The 18,811-nt window shown below is 39.2% G+C and overlaps 2 protein-coding genes across 3 annotated transcripts; one reads left to right on the forward strand and one right to left on the reverse strand.

Moving 5' to 3' along the window:
* Positions 1-228: 228 nt before the first annotated feature.
* LOC117815266 (proline-rich protein 36-like) lies at positions 229-16,088 on the reverse strand. 2 transcript variants are annotated; one of them, XM_034686881.1, is made up of 5 exons: positions 15,941-16,088; positions 2,938-2,997; positions 2,450-2,511; positions 1,954-2,389; positions 229-987 (listed from the first exon to the last, which is right to left on the reverse strand). In XM_034686881.1, the coding sequence occupies exons 1-5, from the start codon at positions 15,996-15,998 to the stop codon at positions 893-895; spliced, it is 711 nt and encodes a 236-aa protein (XP_034542772.1). In that variant the 5' UTR covers positions 15,999-16,088; the 3' UTR covers positions 229-892. The 2 variants fall into 2 exon arrangements, with proteins under 2 accessions (XP_034542772.1, XP_034542771.1); XM_034686880.1 differs by having other exon boundaries at positions 1,954-2,511; positions 15,941-16,087.
* On the forward strand, positions 8,712-14,860 carry LOC117815265 (cell adhesion molecule 3-like). Its single transcript, XM_034686879.1, has 5 exons — positions 8,712-8,856; positions 10,350-10,619; positions 10,760-11,092; positions 13,126-13,383; positions 13,496-14,860. The coding sequence occupies exons 1-5, from the start codon at positions 8,784-8,786 to the stop codon at positions 13,666-13,668; spliced, it is 1,107 nt and encodes a 368-aa protein (XP_034542770.1). The 5' UTR covers positions 8,712-8,783; the 3' UTR covers positions 13,669-14,860.
* Positions 16,089-18,811: the final 2,723 nt, after the last annotated feature.

An 18,811-nucleotide genomic window follows, 5' to 3' on the forward strand; every position in this document is an offset into this window, starting at 1 on the left:
TTATTTTACCCTTAGCAGAATACATTTGTATTTCCGATCCTATAGCAGGCACCCACTAGCTCATTCTCAGGTTGAGTCTCACTGCAAGCATGGCTAAAGACATTATTTACAAGGTTTCAGTACTTTAAGCTCGTGTCATACTCGTGATGTGATGCTTCATTCATTAAAAGGCAGTGCACAATATGAAGACCCCCCCAACCATTTCATTCACATGCACTGCAGCCATAATTTGATATTCAATTTAAATTCAATCTTTATTTGTGAGCTCTTCAGGATTACAGTCAGCAACTACTATACACACCAGCACACATTTTCTCTTCCACATCATCTCATTGCCGACTAATAACCCTTGATTCAAAACAGTAACTGTGAGAGCAGAATGAACAAGAGTGAGAGAAATGGCTAAAGATAAAACTTGTTAGACAGTAGAAAAATAAACATTTGTTAAAAACTTCTTTTTTTTTTCAAACTCTTGATGAAAATATACAACTCGTGTTCCATTACATTTTTATTCAATGTAAAGGCATCAAAGCTGCTTCTTAATTAAACTAAAAATAACCTATAAAAAGGTATATGCATTTACTTCAGTGCTAAGCTATAACATTTAGTATTCTAAAACAAAAGTGAAACAAGCTTGTGACTTCCCTTCTGACTTAAATTAATTATTGAGACTCCACATATGCAGGTGTCAATGTTGACAACCACAACAACCCCTGCTTTTAGAGCTTTAACTGAGTCAAATCTGAAGTTGAGTCAAAGAAAGAACATAGAAAGCAGTGTTAATGTGAGCACTTTACCAACACATCAAATTTCAATGTATTAATCACCAAATAATTTCTGATAAAACAGCTTTAGACTGTCTTCTTCCTGATGGTAAGGGTCACAGAGTTGATCAGATAGACTTGCAGGCAATAAGGCCAACTAAAGGGATCATCAAGGTGTGGCTGGGGTGACATCCTGGCACCTTCTTGGTTTGTTGATCTTGGTCTGTGAGTTATTTTAGGAGGGAAGGGAAAACATAAGACAATACATATCAATAAAAGAGGGTAAAAAACAACACAGGTGATCACCAAAGTGGCAGGTGGAAAGGTGTTTTACTCATTCAGAGTAACCAGGGAATCTATTGCAGAGAACACGTTGCCTTCACTGACCAACTGGTAAAACCTTCCACTTCACTTCATTCTCCAACATATTCCATCTTTCAATACAATGCGCCGTGAATACTGGTGTTCCACAGAGGACTTTACTCCGACTCGGAGCGAGGTGTAAGAGTTAAGATTAACTTATGCCTTCGTTGAAACTATCTTAGCTGTTGCAGCCTGGAAAGTTAACAGAGTGTAAAAGCTGTCCAAAGTTAAACGTTTTAGTAAGATTTTGAAGACATTTCTAGGGGTTTTGGAGCCTCAAGAGAACACTCAAGGACCCACACAGCATAGGTCTGGACCAGATCTGGCGTCAAGCCGGCACTGCTGGCATGACAAGTGGTATGTCAACTGGATGTGGACCAGATCTGGGAATGAAGGCATTGTATATATGATGGCATGCCACATCTGGCCCGATTGTGGCTTGGTTTATGTGGCCCAGATCTGTCAATGCTGCATCTGGGCCGATTAAGGTTGAGCTTGTGATCAAGCTGGCCCATGTGTGAGCCGTCTCTGGCAAACTATATCTGGGCCACTTAAGGGCCGTCATTCTTTGGGGTATGTTGGCCGAGTCTAATTGTAATGAGGGCCAGAACCGGGCCAGACCCATTTTGCTATGTGGGGAAATGCTTTTTTTTGAGGGGCTCTGAATTGGCCTCATTTTTTAGGCATTGAAGGTTGCAATTTGGACCAAACCAGAACTTTAATATAAGACAATGATAAGGACCAGAAAGCTAGGTAGCTGCTTAAATGTAACTAGCTTTAACTTATGTGTGGATGAGCCCAGTTAAGGCTCTAAAACCAAACCTACCTGTATTCGGTCGACATGTGGGAGGGTCTTGGTCAACAGGTGTGGCCACTGGTTTCTCACTCTCATCCTCCGCCATCTTGGGAGGGTCTTGGTCAACAGGTGTGGCCACTGGTTTCTCACTCTCATCCTCCGCCATCTTGGGAGGGTCTTGGTCAACAGGTGTGGCCACTGGTTTCTCACACTCATCCTCCGCCATCTTGGGAGGGTCTTGGTCGACAGGTGTGGCCACTGGTTTCTCACTCTCATCTTCCGCCATCTTGGGAGGGTCTTGGTCGACAGGTGTGGCCACTGGTTTCTCACTCTCATCTTCCGCCATCTTGGGAGGGTCTTGGTCGACAGGTGTGACCACTGGTTTCTCACTCTCATCTTCCGCCATCTTGGGAGGGTCTTGGTCGACAGGTGTGGCCACTGGTTTCTGACTCTCATCTTCCGCCATCTTGGGAGGGTCTTGGTCGACGGGTGTGGCCACTGGTTTCTGACTCTCATCTTCCGCGATCTTGGGAGGGTCTTGGTCTACAGGTGTGGCCACAGGCTGGGCTGGACTGTGTATCGGCACATCTGCCAAAATACAGATGACGTAAGACATCATTGATTTTAAGCATGGCACTTCTGGTTAACAGGAACACTTTCAGAAAATGAGAATAGGTGACATAGTTGTGGTTTTTCATCAGTGCAGGTCCCTGATTTTTAACAGATGCTGACCAGCAACACAGTGTTGGGTTATCTTGGTCTTGCAAGGCTGTGTACCAATGCAAACTATGCAAAAGAAAAGCAATACATTGGACTGCTGTGGTCTTTTTGTTGGAGCCAGCTGAGTTGGACTTCTATGCCCTTTTTAAAATGCAACAGTCTCAAAATGTTGGGTGAGTCAAAGATGTGTTTTTGTCCCTTGGTAAAAGTGACATTACGTTTGGTTAAGATAACAAGTTTCAGGGTACTTTAACAGTGTGATCAAGTGAAGAGCAATTTTAGAAAAGCACTTACTTGTGGCCTTGGGTATATTTACTACTACCCCCCTGGATGGACTGCATATCCAGATTTGACCTGTAATGCAGATAGGGAAAAGACAGTCTTGATTTTCAGCAGTGTAGAATCAGCACCTAAATCTGTCTTCCATTATAACAACCAGAGGTATTACTGCCTGTGGCTTTACTTTTTTCTAATAAAATGCTCTTGGACGATGGAACAACTCTTAGTAGAGCAAAAATGTCAAATTGTGTTTGCAGTTTCAAATGAACAGGATTAATAAAATGAGCAGATGGCCTGCTTTTATGTGTATACACCATGTTGTAAAGCCTTTTTATTTTGTCCACATTAGATCACCAGTAAGTCTGTAAATATCTGCCATACATTTACATTGAATACTCTGTAGTGATGTTGTATATGCCCTTCTTAAACACTCACAAATTATTACAAAAATAATGAAAGAAACAAAAAATACAAAGAAATCAGAGGAAAAAAGCCACTTTTATTTGCCGTCATATATCATTGCAGGATAAATCTAGACTACACTAAATGACCGTCAGGATAGGATTTTTATGGGAAACCGTCATGCCTTAAGTCAATATGGAGGAATCTGGTGGCAGGCTCAGTGTGCCCAGGAGCAGCATGCACCATCCTTCCTGCACTTCTCACTTTCGGTCGTAACAGAAGCTGAGCTGAACAGTGTGAACACACACTCGCAGATATGATCTGTGAGCAAAACAACGGTAGGCTATGCAAATTATCTCGGGGAGTTTCCACCGAGAGGGGGATTTGGGTAACCAAAAAAACCACCATTCAACCGCCCAAAAGTTTCCACTAAGAGAAATGTGCTGGAACATCATGAAAGATGCAGATTCAAAACATAAAATAATGCAAACAATGAAGACATTTTGCAAACAACTGACATGTGATGCATGAAGCAGAAACACAACCTTTTGTTTTGGTCTTTTGCAGCACCGTCTTTTATTTGTTGAACATTTCCCATGATGCATTTCTCCTGTACTTTAATGCATTTCTGAATTTGCATTATTTCTGCAGCTGCAGCTACTTTCTCCTGATTGAAACTCTTTGCATATTTGCATCATGTGTGCTCTTGCTTCAGACCTTACAATTCATAAAAAATGATAATAAAAACAAAAGTTATAATAATAGCTTTATCAATATAGCACCTTTAAAAGGAAGGGTATACAAAGTGCTTTGACAGACAAGCTAAAGCATACAAAGAGCCAAACATACATTTAAAACACAAAAACAAACGATGAAATAATCCAAACAGAAGAAAAGACCACAAACAACAAGAAAATCTAGCCAACATGGTTAACCCAGACAATATTAAAACTCAAGCAACATAAGAATCAAGACCAAGAGGACCAAAGATGTGAAATGATAGATAACTAAAATAGATAGAAATAATAAGAGAGATATATACGGTGGCCCTGAGAGCTCACAGCACTGCAACTTATGAAAACACACGCAAATTAAGAAAACATCTTCATCAATTTGACAACACATGCGCAGCATTTAGAAAACGCGCTGCAAAGACCACAGAGGTTTTATGATCTCGCTTCTAGCTTTAAGAGATTTATCCATCCTTTGAGAGTAGCCATCCCCACGCTGGTTGACTTTGCACAGTGGCTGGAATATGAGCTTGAAGTGCAGGAGGATAATGTAAAGTGAGTTAGCTACGAGAGAGAGGAGCCCTTCAACAGGAAGAAAGAAAACCGGAAGGACTCTAAGCCAGCTAGCAAACTAACAACCATCTTCCTTGGCACAGGCAAAGCAGCTGAACCAAGTACTCCTGTTAACCCACCTGCAGCAGAGTCTCCGGCCAACAGTACCAGCAAAGTGGAACCAGGGAAGGGGTACTGTCCATACTGCAATAATAGCAACCACTTTCTGAACAGTTGTGCTAACTTCAAGCTGCTGAACAAAGAGTAGAAAGAGACATGGATCAGAAGTAACAATAGGTGTTGGCGCTGTTGTTGTGGCCATCAAGCAGCTAAGTGAACACTGAAGGCTCCCTGCAAGACGAGCAACAGAAGGCATCTGCTTGTACTGCACGAGGTGAACGAGAGACCAGTAAGTGATGTGCCTGAGAAAGCCACGACTGAAAGCTGTCTCATAAGTACCACCAGCAAAGACCTGTATGTTGACCGTCCAACTTACAGCTGCAAAGTACTTCTCAAGATCAGCAGGGCTATCATAAGGAACAGGGACAGATCTCTGGAGGCATACGCAATCCTTGACGATGGATCCGAGAGAACCATCCTTCTCCAAACAGCCGCAAGGAAGTTAGGACTAAAGGGCAAGCCAGAAGACTTGGCTCTCCGCGAGGTATGCCAGGAGCTACAGGTGCTTCACGGGGCGGCTGTCTCATTCACTATATCACCTGTTGCTGAACAGAAAAGGAGGTTTAAGATCCAGAGCGCATTCACGGCTGAGCATCTGGGGCTGGCAGAGCACAGCCATCCTGCTGATGCACTGCAGCAGAAGTACAGACAAGTCTAGGATGGACACTTCAAGGCCCATCTCATGACATTAATCACAGCCTTGATGGAGCACAGTGCCTCTTCACATTCACACCATCTCCAACCCACATGTTTTCTCATGTGGAGAAACTGTGGCAGATGGACGTGCTTCCATATCGCAGTGAGAAGTTGGTCGTGAGATCACGTCTAGACCAGGAAGCTGTGTTGGTGTGATAAGAATATAATCAGTGGATCTTGATTACTTTTTGCTGCTGTTTTCCGTTAGTACAAGCCCTGCTGATATCTTGTATGATAAGAGTGTGACTACCTCAGACGAATTCAGCACACATGTTGCCATCACGTCCAGTGTGTGCAGCTCTGACTGTTGATTTATTTGACTTCTTAGACTGTCAGGTTTAGTCATACTTCTATAAAAACACTCTCCTACAAGACACTCTAGGTCTTGAACATCACCCAAGATCAACTTCCCTTTCATTGTGACGCATTTTTGAAGGAATGATCCAAAAGGAAATTACTTTAATGTTTCACTTCTGCTTCTCTGCTGAGCTGGAGACTTTGTTCTAAGCACTTTAAAGTACATTTAGGGGAAAGACATGCGGTTGTATTTGTAAATGTGTAACTTAAACATCATTGTATCAGTTCTTTATTTTAACCTATTGGTGACGTTCAGTAGACTACTTTGTCAGTGTATATGGAAAAACAAAGCTGACTTATTTACACCAGATAAATTTAATTCATGTGAATTTGCTATATGACAGTTATTTGTCTGTTTAACACGAGGGTGCGAGATTTACTGGAGTTAAAAATACCTTCAGTTCCTGTTTCAGCTCGTCTCTGCTTATGTGTGAATGACATTCTGCTGTAGCTTTCAGTTTTTCCACCTCAAGCCAAGCTGTATCATTTCTGTGAACTTGAACGTGCCTGACTGCTTCACCTTCTCTGAAAAACCAAGCCTCTAAAGAACACGCTGAGACAAGTTTAATAAGGTCAATGAGTAATTAAATATAACAAACATGAAGGTAAACCATGGAGTTATTGCCGGTTTGTTTCATGACTACCTGTTGAGCCTGTCTGAGATACAGTCCCCTCCAAAAGTATTGGAACACTGAGGCCAATTCCCTTATTTTTGCAGTAGACTGGAAACATGTGGGTTTGACACCAAAAGATGAACATGAGACAAGAGATCAACATTTCAGCTTTTATTTCCAGGTATTTACATCTGGATCTGATACACAACTTAGAAGATAGCATTATTTTAAGGTGAGCAAAACTATTGGAACAGATACACTAAAAATACATTAAAGTGAATAAGACTTAATATTTTGTTGCAAATCCATTGCTTGCAATAACTGCATCAAGCCTGTGACCCATTGACATCACCAAACTTTTGCATTCTTCTTTTGTGATGCTTTTCCAGGTTTTCACCGCAGCCTCTTTCAGTTGTTGTTTGTTTTAGGGGGTTACTCCCTTCAGTCTCCTCTTTAGCAGATAAAATGCATGCTCTATAGGGTTTAAATCTGGAGATTGACTTGGCCAGTCTAAAAGCTTCCACTTCTTGCCCCTGATGAACTCCTTTGTTGTATTTGCAGTGTGTTTGGGGTCATTATCTTGCTGCATGAAGAAGGATCTCCCTATCAGTTTGGTTGCATATTTCTTTAAATTGGCAGACAATGTTTCTGTAGACTGCCAAGTTCATTTTGCTGCTGCCATCATGTGTTACATCATCAATGACGGTTAATGATCCCATCCCAGAAGAAGCCATGCAAACCCACGCCACTACATTGCACCGTGTTTCACAGATGAGCTTGTATGTTTGGGATCATGAGCAGATCCTTCCTTTCTCCAAACTTTAGCCTTTCCATCACTTTGGTAAAGGTTCATCTTTGTCTCATCAGGCCATAAAACTTTGTCCCAGAATTGTTGAGGCTCATCTCTGCACTTTTTGGCAAAATCCAGTCTGGCCTTCCTATTCTTTTTGCTAATGAGTGGTTTGCATCTTCTAGTGTAGCCTCTGTATTTTTGTTCGCGAATGATTAACCTTCATTGATGATGTAACACATGATGGCAGCACCAAAATGAACTTGGCAGTCTACAGAAACATTGTCTGCCAATTTAAAGAAATATGCAACCAAACTGATAGGGAGATCCTTCTTCATGCAGCAAGATAATGACCCCAAACACACTGCAAATACAACAAAGGAGTTCATCAGGGGCAAGAAGTGGAAGCTTTTAGACTGGTCAAGTCAATCTCCAGACTTAAACCCTATAGAGCATGCATTTTACCTGCTAAAGAGGAGACTGAAGGGAGTGACCCCCAAAACAAACAACAACTGAAAGAGGCTGCGGTGAAAACCTGGAAAAGCATCACAAAAGAAAAATGCAAAAGTTTGGTGATGTCAATGGGTCACAGGCTTGATGCAGTTATTGCAAGCAATGGATTTGCAACAAAATATTAAGTCTTATTCACTTTAATGTATTTTAAGTGTATCTGTTCCAATAGTTTTGCTCACCTAAAAATGTGGTGTTCCTTTACAAATAATGCTATCTTCTAAGTTGTGTATCAGATCCAGATGTCAATACCTGGAAATAAAAGCTGAAATGTTGATCTCTTGTCTCATGTTCATCTTTTGGTGTCAAACCCACATGTTTCCAGTCTACTACTGTAGGAGCCATGAGTGAATTAAAATTGCATTTCGTGGTCATTTTGAGGTTTACGGTGTGCTTGTCTTTGTATTTATTGCGGTTTCATTTCTTGTAAATTATGGAATTTATTGTGTGGTCACGTGCAGTGAAATAGAGGGTTGCATAGGCGGAGGGGTGTTGTATTGAGAAAGCCACCTGTTCATTTTTTGTAAGAGAGGTTGAGCAGGGACACTGTGCTGTTGTCTCCGATACTACTTTTGCCTGTGGTTAAACATTAAAATTATTTCAGCAGTAGGTGATCTCACTGGGACAGAGCAGTCGACTATACTTGAGAGAACTCTTGTTAAGGGCTGTGTGAACGGAAGGACTGATTCCACTCTGTGGTCTGCTGGTAAAAATAACACCTACAGCTCATGTGAGGAGTTTGACTGATTTTGAAACAGACTGAAATTAACAGTGATGCCTCTCTGAAGTACAAAAATAAACAAGATCATCAACAACAAGAATTAAAATGTATATGTTGTAATTTTTAATGCATGTTACCACTGTGACTAACTAGTTTAAATTTCTCTTGCCCTTCCCACCAAAGATGACGTGACCGTGAAGGCAACAGTAGCCCTCACTTAACACTTTGTAGTCGCCACAACCATAAATAGAGTGGAGAGGAGAGGTTTTTAACGCCGGACTTCTGATTTGATCGGATCTTCAGACACGATGTCTTCCTCTAAAGTGATTTGGGTTTTATCTTTGATGACTTTTCTATATGACCTCCATGTGTCCGGCTGTGGTAAGTCTTTCGAAACACAATTTGGAGTCTATTCCCTCTCTTTACAAACAGAGATATAACCTCCATGTTTCATTGAACAGCTCAGTGTGTAGTTTTAAATGTTGCTTTCTATGTCCTTGACAGTTGTTTACTTTAACAGATAAGGAAGGCTAAACATGTGCAGGCACCACATCCTACTCCACATTAAAGAGGTGTAATGCACCACGTCCTATCCATTGTCGATTATTATTTTATATGGTGTTGGATGAATTGTTGTCCAAACTGACCTTTATTCATTTCTGTGTACTGTGCATTAGGCTGTAGACTGATAATGTTAATGAATACAGTGTTATATAGTCTAGTTATTGTCATGATGCTTATGTTTTTCTTCTTAATATTCTACCTGACATTGTAAACTTTGCGTGGAAGTACAGCAAACGCATGTTAATTTTTAAAGGCACTTTGAGGAGTTTTAACTGGCTGAGAAACAGACTGAAACAGATGCTTCTTTATGACCTTCATAAAAAAATTGATCATGTCTCTATTGTAATTTGAGGCTAATGCCTGAAACAGCTGTGAGTTGATGTGTGTCAGACCCAAATTAAAATATAGGTTATACATTATTTCTCAAACATGGTTTTGGTCAAGATAGTTAGTTGTTTCATTTTTACGATTTATGACCAAGTACCCATATTTCCCAAAAATATTGTTTTAATTGGATATTTCATTTGAAAAAGAGATGATGTGACTTCATGATTGACAGCTCTGTTGACCAATGCTCGCTCCCCAGCGTTCTGTAGAGTTTGCAGAGTAAAGTAGAAACAGCTTTAAAAATGTATAACTGACACTTACAGAAGAGTCATTGAACTTTGAAAAGCCATAAATGTCTCCATCAAATCAACACATGAATGAATCTGTGAACCTATACATTCTTGATTCATTATTATTTATTGTATTATAGTTATTATTATTATTTGTAGGGCACTTTTCAATACAATTCCAAAAAAAAGTTAAAAGATAAGATACAGATAAGGAATAGGTTGAAAATGTGAAAACAAAGTGAATGTGCACACAAACTGTAATAATGTTATCTATCAGCTAAGAATGCAAGTCTGTAAAAATGAATCTTCTGAGACAGGATTTAGAAACAAAAACGTTTCTACTGACTGAATATGAGAGAGCTGAAGTGCTGTCCCAGCAACAGCTTAATCGCCCTTTGACTCTGGCACAGTTAACAGGTCTAATGTAAATATATGTTTGATCAACATCCACTAAAATGAAATGTAGCAGGGGCAGCATGTATGGCTCGTTTACAGAGAGTGTGTGGTTTCCTGGAAACGTAGCTCTCCAGTAAAGAGGAAGAGCTTTCAGGAAATATAGATAAACATGTAAAACAATGTTGTGAGGGTATGGTTGGTCGCACTTCTACTTCCTAGTGCTTCTTTAATGAATGTGTGTAAAAAGACAGTTTTAGACATGTGTTTTGAAATCTCTTCTCTTTGTGTGTGTTACAGATGAAAACTGTGGTGATAAACCTGTGTTCAGTCCAGCCCACCTGATAGTGAAGTATGGTGACCCAGCGTCTGCGAGCTGCACTGCATGTCAGCGTGAATGCATCAACAACATTGTTAATTTGGAGCATTCTGTGGGAGATACTGAAACAAATGGAACTTTGCTTTCATGGACAGTTGATAGTTTGAAAGAATGGGAACTTTCTCTCCAGTGCTACTATAGTAATGCTTCAGATTACCAGTGCTGCACTAAACTGCCTCTAACTATCTACAGTAAGTAAACCTGCCTTTAAACAAAATACTGTTGCTAGTGAGGATTCCTCGTTTAGAGACTAAATGAATGATATTCAGGTTCATTCTAGATGTTCTTACAGTGTGTTTACCCTGTGATCTCTCTTTGTTTGTCTCCTCAGAGCCCCCGGATAATGTGTCTTTCAGCTTTGGTAACAACACAGGGCCATTGATGATAAATACCTTGTACACTCTGGAGTGTACAATTGAAAATGTTGCTCCTATTGGAAATGTCGAAGCAGTCTTCTACAAAGACGGCAACCCCTTTGGTCAAGTAATGAAGACCCTCTTAGAAGACAAAAAACCAACGACTCAGTCCTTTCCTTTGTCCCGTATCCTTTTTGAGTATGATAACGGATCAGAGTACTGGTGTGAGTCAGTGTTTAAACTGAAATCTGAAGGACAACAGCCCCCTCCAGTGGTTAGATCACAAAGAAGTACTGCCATCGTGCACTGTGAGTCTGATTACAATTATCTTCTCTATCAGTTATGATCTTTAAAATATGTTCCTTAAAGCTGCTTCAACCATCTATTGAGCAATCGGTCACATCACTACTTTGTTTGCACAAACTAGCCATGTTCCATCACCTCACTCTGCTCTTTTCTTTGCCTCAATCCATTTTGCAGTGTCTTTCATCTGACTGATTATTTATTGTCCATAAATGTATGGTCTAAGTCAAGTCTCGTAGCCCTCATTGGCATATTATCAGCTTTAAGAAGCTCCAAAAGCTCCCTGAATACATCCTGCTCAGCACCAAATGAGAAAAAGACAGAATAAGTGACAGCTGAAGATTCCTAAAATATGACCAAAGCAGAGTGAATAATGGCAAAAAAAATATACTGTTGCTTTGCATCTGCTAGATGTTTAAATGAGCAACTTCCAACCACATTTTGGCCTCATGAATTTTGAAGGTGACAGTATATGTCAGTGTTGAGGGTACAGCATGTTTCTTTTGCACACTGATGACCTACTTTATTGCAGGTTAGATGTAGCACTACTACACTGTATGCATACTTCATAAGGAGTCAGATCTCTGCGTTCAAATTTCATTATAAATCAAGAAGTAAATAAATCAATCATTATAATATTGGTTTAGAAGTACTAAAGTACTATTTATATGTAAATTGTGATTAGCATGCATGCTACTTTAGACTTCTTAAGGTCAAACCCAATGCCAATACAAAACAGTTAACTCTGTTTTTTTTGCCTTGTTCAGTCTTAGATTGATTAATTTTCTGCCAACAGACATTTTGCACATGATTGGACAATGTCCTCAAGTAATATACAGCTGTTAGAGCTGCCTTAGATTTTTGTGGTTCAGGGAGAAATACCAACAGCTACTGAATGCATTGCCATGTAGGATTGATAACTGTGATAGTATGTGTGGTAAAATAATTTTGTAATCCCTAAAAGTTTAAGTGCTGCCACGAGCATGAAGGTATACCAATGTCAACATTAAGTGAAAAGCACCAACTTACATAAAGACTCATAACAATGTGGTACCTACTAACATGACTCCCACTATAAACCACAAGTTAAGCATTACTGCTGTTAGCATCTTGATTTTTGGGAGCCAGAATTGATCACACCAGGAGGGAGGGTTTAAGTATGCAACTTTCTACCTTTATCCTGATTGAGAGCCTGTCGTTGTAGCACCCTGTTATTCACAAGGTACCTACACCCTAAAGCACATCCTCTGTGTTGCCATTTTAACTCTAAATGGGACCAATAACTTACCAAACAAGCAACATGCTGTTTTGAGTAAAGCTTAAAACTATCTATTGAGACAATAAATTCTTTAGAAAATGTTTACTAAGAAAATAAATCATGGGGCGCCATTGGCCAAGAGGTCTTAGTGCGCCCCATATCGAGAGGCTATAGTCCTGGTAGCAGCAGCCGCGGGTTCGACTCACGACCACTGTCCTTAGCTGTATGTCTTCCACTGCTTCCCACATTTCCTGTCTCTCTTAAACTTTCCTATCCAATAAAGGCAAAAACGGCCAAAATTATAACTAAAAAAAAAGACAATACATCATTTGAGAAGTAGAGTTGTTTCATATGGATTTACAAACAATCACGCTTCTCTTTGCAACCGGAAAGGTTGTCCCTTGCAGGCCTTTATAAAAATGAAGGTTCGTCCACATTAGTGTTGCTTTTCAGACCCTGAGGCTTCTTTAATACAGAGTTTGTGTCTTTTACAGTAAGATAGTCATATATGTTATAGATAATCATCAGTCTGCAAAGTGACAGTTAACTACAGATGTGTCTTTTCATAAACTTAGTGGATTAAAGTGGAACATAATTAGCTGTGAAATGTCAGGGAGCTGAAGATGGCAGCAAAACTGAAAGTACAACAGGCTTTTGGGACAGCGAGAGAGTACATTCCATCACTGCTTTTTTAATAGATTGCTTTGATGGATCATCGTATTAAATTGTTCCCATTTTTCTGTCCTGACATGTCATATTTTCTCTTTAATCCACACACAGATAAACCTAAGCTTCAGGTGATAAGAGATGAAGACTGGGTCACCATCAATGAAGAAGAAAAGTTGCAACTGAACTGCACATCTGTGGGAAACCCCAGCCCCTCGTACAACTGGACGCTTCCATCAGGCAGACTTTCCCCTTCCAGGAGCAGCGTCTTTACTATCAAATCTGTAGCTGTTGAACATGAAGGGAAGTACACCTGTGTTGTCAGCAATGATTACGGGACTGTCCCTGTAGAGTTTAATGTGGAGGTCAGAGGTGAGTTCACAATCCAGTTTGTTACATTTTGACCAATCGTGGTTGTTTTTTATATTTGTCTTACACTAATGTTTTTTCTGTTCCTCTTTTCTTTTGCCCAATTCTCCCACAGTCAGCTACCTTGTATACATCAGAGTTGGGCTGGTTATTGCTGTTGCTATTCTTGTCATCATTGTGGCTTTCGTATACTTACGTTACTACAAAAATAACCAAAGGGGAGAGTACAACCTGAGGGACGCTCTACGCTTTCGCAAACGACACACTTCAGTGCCTACTGTAGAGTGAATCTATGGAGAAGCCTGAAATGTGTATGGGCCATTTATTGAATTCAAATATGGACGACACGTCTCCACCTCCTCCTATTGTACAATGATACTCCCTGATCAGCTAAAGAGCTACCACCTGCGACAGGCACTGACATCTTGCACTGGTGACACAATATTGACACCAGGTCCCTGCTGCCAACCAAAACACACGGAACCTACAGATAGGCTGCCTGTGCCTTTACTTTTTTTTTTTTTTTATAAAATGCTCTTGGACGATGGAACAACTCTTAGTAGACCTAAAATGTCTGGATTTCCTGTCACATTGTGTTAAAGTGAACAGTATTAATACAATGAGCAGATGGCCTGCTTTTATGTGTATACACCATGTTGTAAAGCCTTTTTATTTTGTCCACATTAGATCACCAGTAAGTCTGTAAATATCTGCCATACATTTACATTGAATACTCTGTAGCGATGTTGTATATGCCCTTCTTAAACACTCACAAATTATTACAAAAATAATGAAAGAAACAAAAAATACAAAGAAATCAGAAGGAAAAAGACACTTAATTGACCGTCGCATGTCAGTGCAGGAGAAATCTAGATTAAACTAAATGACCGTCAGGATAGGATTTCTATTGGAAACTGTCATGCCAATAGTCAATATAGAGAATGAATATTATCCGGTGGCAGGCTCAGTGTGCCCAGGAGCAGCATGCACCACCTGCACTTCTCACTTTCGGTCGTAACAGAAGCTTTCACCCAACGCTCGACTCACAGAACTGAAAAGTGTGAACACACACTCACAGATATGATCTTTGAACAAAACAAGGGTAGGCTGGCGATGCATAATTATCTTGGGGAGTTTCCACACAAGAAAACAAAACTGAAAATTTGTTCCAAGGCCAGCAGAGATGGGGATTTACGTAATAAAAAAAAAAAACCTTCAACTGCCCAGAAGTTTCCGCTAGGAGAAATGCACGGGAACTTAATGAAAGATGCAGTTTCAAAACATAAAATAATGCAAACAATGAAGAAATTTTTGCAAACAACTGACATGTGATGCATGAAGCAGAAGCAAGATCTTGGTTGTCCTTTTGTTTTTGGGTTTTTGAGGAACCTTCTTTCATTTGTCGTACATTTCCCATGTTTTTTTTCTCCTGTGTTTCTGAATTTGCATGATTTCTTAACTGCAGCTACTTTCTCCTGATTAAAACTCTTTGCATGTTTGCATAATGTGTGCTCTTGCTTCAGACCTTACAATTCATAAAAATAATAACAACAAAAGTTATAATAATAGCTTTATCAATATAGCACCTTTAAAGGGAAGGGTATACAAAGTGCTTTGACTGACAAGCTAAAGCATACAAAGAGCCAAACATACATTTAAAACACAAACACAAAAAAAACAAATGATGAAATAATCCAAACAGAAGAAAAGACCACAAACAACAAGACAATCATGCCAACATGGTTAACCAAGACAACATTAGAACTCAAGCAACACAAGAATCAAGACCAAGAGGACCAAATATGTGAAATGATAGATAACTAAAATGGATAGAAATAGTAAGAGAGATATAAGCTCTAAGAACAATAGAATAAATTAAGACTGTAACATAAATAAAAGACAGAAAATATTAAAGGAAATAACAATAAAGCAGATGTAAGGGTTAAAACGTAATAAAGACAAAATAGACTAATAATAATAAAAATAACAAGAAGAAAAAGAAGAAGAAGAAGAATAGTTGAAGTGAAATATTCATCACCCTCCTGCACTTTCCTCTTATGATAGCTGCACACATTCAGGAACCAAAAATTTCTATTTTAAATATTACAAAGAGTTCGCCTGCTTCAAATTTAAACTCTGCTTTATTTAGCCTTACTTTCTCAAGTGTACACACAAAACTCCATATTCAACTATCATTTACCAATGTGAGGTATGAGTTTTTGGAAAGACCAGGCAGTGCAGGGACACAATGAGAATAGTAATAAACTCTGACTTCACTTTTAAGCACTTATGGGATTGTGGGAAACAACATAATTCTACAGGTTTGATCCATCTGGGAATCTAAAACTCCATTAAAATCCTAATAAAACCTCATTTGTAAGAGTAGTTCTGAGTTCATCAGTCTTTAAGGCTAACATTTAGATGAGTTTAACATGCATTTACATAAAAGTTAGATTTTTTTAAGCATCTAGTACAAATGCAAACCACTGTCTCTATCATTAGTTTCAAAAGAACAGCCCCCTTCTTGTGGGGGACTAAAGGTGTAAAGCTCTTAACTTACCACAGACGCTCTGCAGTGTCATCAAAGCAGTGACCCAAAAAACAGAAGCAAAGTTCATTGTTAATTTTTGGTTGAAAACGAAGAAACGTAAGAAATAAGACTCAAAGATAGTCTGGATGTCAAAGAGTCTGGTCCCTTTTATAGTGGATTAAATATTCAGTACTGCCTCTCTCTCTTCACACGTGACAGTCTTTGCCCTCTCTCTCTCTTAAAAGTCATTGTGAAAGTAAAAGTGGGCACTGTGTTGTTACCTTTTTTTTTAGGTACTTTCCGTTGCTAAACAAAAGTAAAAGTTTAGGATAGACAGGAGTTCACTCTGCGTTCACACTCCAACAGGATACTTGGTGAAATTCATTTAAAAATGATGTCACATAAACGTAGTCCTATTATCTATGTCTATACTGGCTGATATTAAAGAAAGCAAAAGCTTTTCTACTGTTTTTTTCAAATCAAATCAAAAGTTCAAAGTTCCTCATGAATTTGGTGTTGACTTTCTAGTAAGTAATCTTTTCTTACAGTATTTCTCAATTGCTAAAACACATTTCCTGGCATCCACCATGCTTTTCTCAACACTATAAGCACAAAACCCAATTTTCAAACTAAATTCACCAAACCTCTGACTCTTCCTGCAAAACTGAACAATGTCAATTGTCAATGCCAAGTCAATCAAAATTAAAAACAATGCTGAGCAGTCATTACACACTACATCAAAAAATTGAAAACACAATGCTCAGGACATGAAGCTGTAGAAATAATGTTTATTGTTCACAGAAGACTAAATTAATTTTGCAACAAAAAAAAAATCCTCTTTGAATTCAGCACCTGTATACAGTAAAAATAAAGTAAACATAAATATAAATGAGAAGCACATTACAGTGCAATCCACAAAGTCAAACTGGAGTGCTTACAGTATCTACAATCATTCAGCCACAGCATCAGGTCTAAACTTCCTTTTAACAGAGGAATCAAAGTTCTTTAACTTTTTGAAGTGCAGGATAAATTAATTTTGTCACTTTGCCACAGAAATGAAAAAGGGAATCTGAAACAGACCACCTTTAAAGCAAAGGTTGTCCTGTATCTGTACTCAGGTAAGACCTGATGCTGTTAAACTGCAGTAATGTAATGATGTACCTTCACAGGTAGCAGGTTTTGAGTGTGCACTGAAGCACTTTGCACAACTGTTTCCACCTGACATTATGGGTTATTAAACAAGCTTAGGGGTATCACTGCATTATATCCACAAAAGAATATGTCCCTACACATGCACAGATATTGATCTGTTAAAACAATGACTGTATTTTAGATCTTGTTTGACCCAAAGGAGAGCTTTGGAGTATGGATTTTTAAACACACGTGCAAATAAAGACAGATGAGGAGAGAGATCTGTTAGAAAGAGTGTGATACATCCAAATTCGATGAATAAACATGGAGAGGATTCTTTACTGCAGTTAGCTGGTGAGATTAACAATGACGTACAAGTCTGACAAATGATCAATCCTCTGTCCAGGTCTTACTAGACTGCCTCAATGATGTTCGATCTTGGATGGAAGTGAACTTTCTCTCCATGAACAAAAATAAAAAGGAGATTATTTTATTTGGCCAACAAAATCTGTTGGATGGCTATGATAGTGCCATTGGCACCCTTAAGCCTTACTGTCACCCTTTTGCAAGGAACCTCTGTGTTATTTTGGACAGTGACTTTAAGTTTGACAGAAAGAAATGGTGTGATCACATCAGTCCTGTCCTTGCATCTTTGCACTGGTTGTCTGTGAACTTTAGGATCCAGTTCAAGGTTTCATTAATTGTTTATAAGTGTTTCAGTGGTCTGGCACCGTCTTATTTATTAGACCTTGTACAGCCTCACAGTACTTCCAGAGTACTTAGGTCATCAAAGTCTCGAGGGGACAGAGCCTTCTCAATGGTGGCCCCAAAGCTTTGGAACAGCCTACCTTTCCAGGTTAGAGCTGCACAGTCTGTGGAGCTCTTTAAAACACTGCTGAAAACCTATCTTTTCTCCTTGGCGTTCAGTCCCAGCTAAACAAGAATCCTTGGCTTTTCAATTTTTTACTCTTTTATTTCCTAAATTGAGCTCTTACTATTCTTTTATTGTTTTTATTTATTGTTATATTTGTGTATGATTATATTGTATTTTAATAACTGTACAGCACTTTGGTCAACTGAGGTTGTTTTAAATATGCTTTATAAATGAAGCTTGACTTGACTTGACTCAATAGGTAAACACATATTTAATAGAAAAAAAATGGTACAAATTTTTGCCTTCAATAGGACAGCTGAAGACAGACAGGTCATGTGGGGAGCAGAAAACAAGGGATGACATGCAGCATAGAATCATGTCATAAAGTCAAACAAGCAACCATTGAGCCAAGGACAGCAGCCTCCGTTTATAGAGTGTGCAATCCAACCACTTAACCAAACCGAAGCTCTATATGTGTGATTTATTTAAACTGTGATTTATATTACCTCACTATCTATAAAGATACAGGTGGTCATGAGGCACATAGCAAATATTGTTATGTATGATAATAATTTAATAATTTATAGGATTTATATAGCACTTTTCTTAATACTCAAAGTCACTTTACATACAATAAAAGTAAAAATAAAACAGGTAAATAAAACAGAACAAGGACAGAGGTGGAGCGGGGGTAGAGGTCATCTGTTGTATGCTTTGTTGAACAGGTAGGTCTTGTCATGGTTTTTGAATGATTGAAGAGAGTCAGAGTTGCGGATGTGTGGAGGGAGAGAGTTCCAGAGAGCCGGGGCATTGATGGCAAAGGCTCTGTCCCCCAAGGTGCGGTGCTTGGTCTTGGTGAATGGGGGACAGGAGATTGGCATCTGATGATCTGAGGC

The sequence above is a fragment of the Notolabrus celidotus genome, chromosome 7 (assembly GCF_009762535.1).
Source record: "Notolabrus celidotus isolate fNotCel1 chromosome 7, fNotCel1.pri, whole genome shotgun sequence".
NCBI lineage: Eukaryota > Metazoa > Chordata > Actinopteri > Labriformes > Labridae > Notolabrus > Notolabrus celidotus.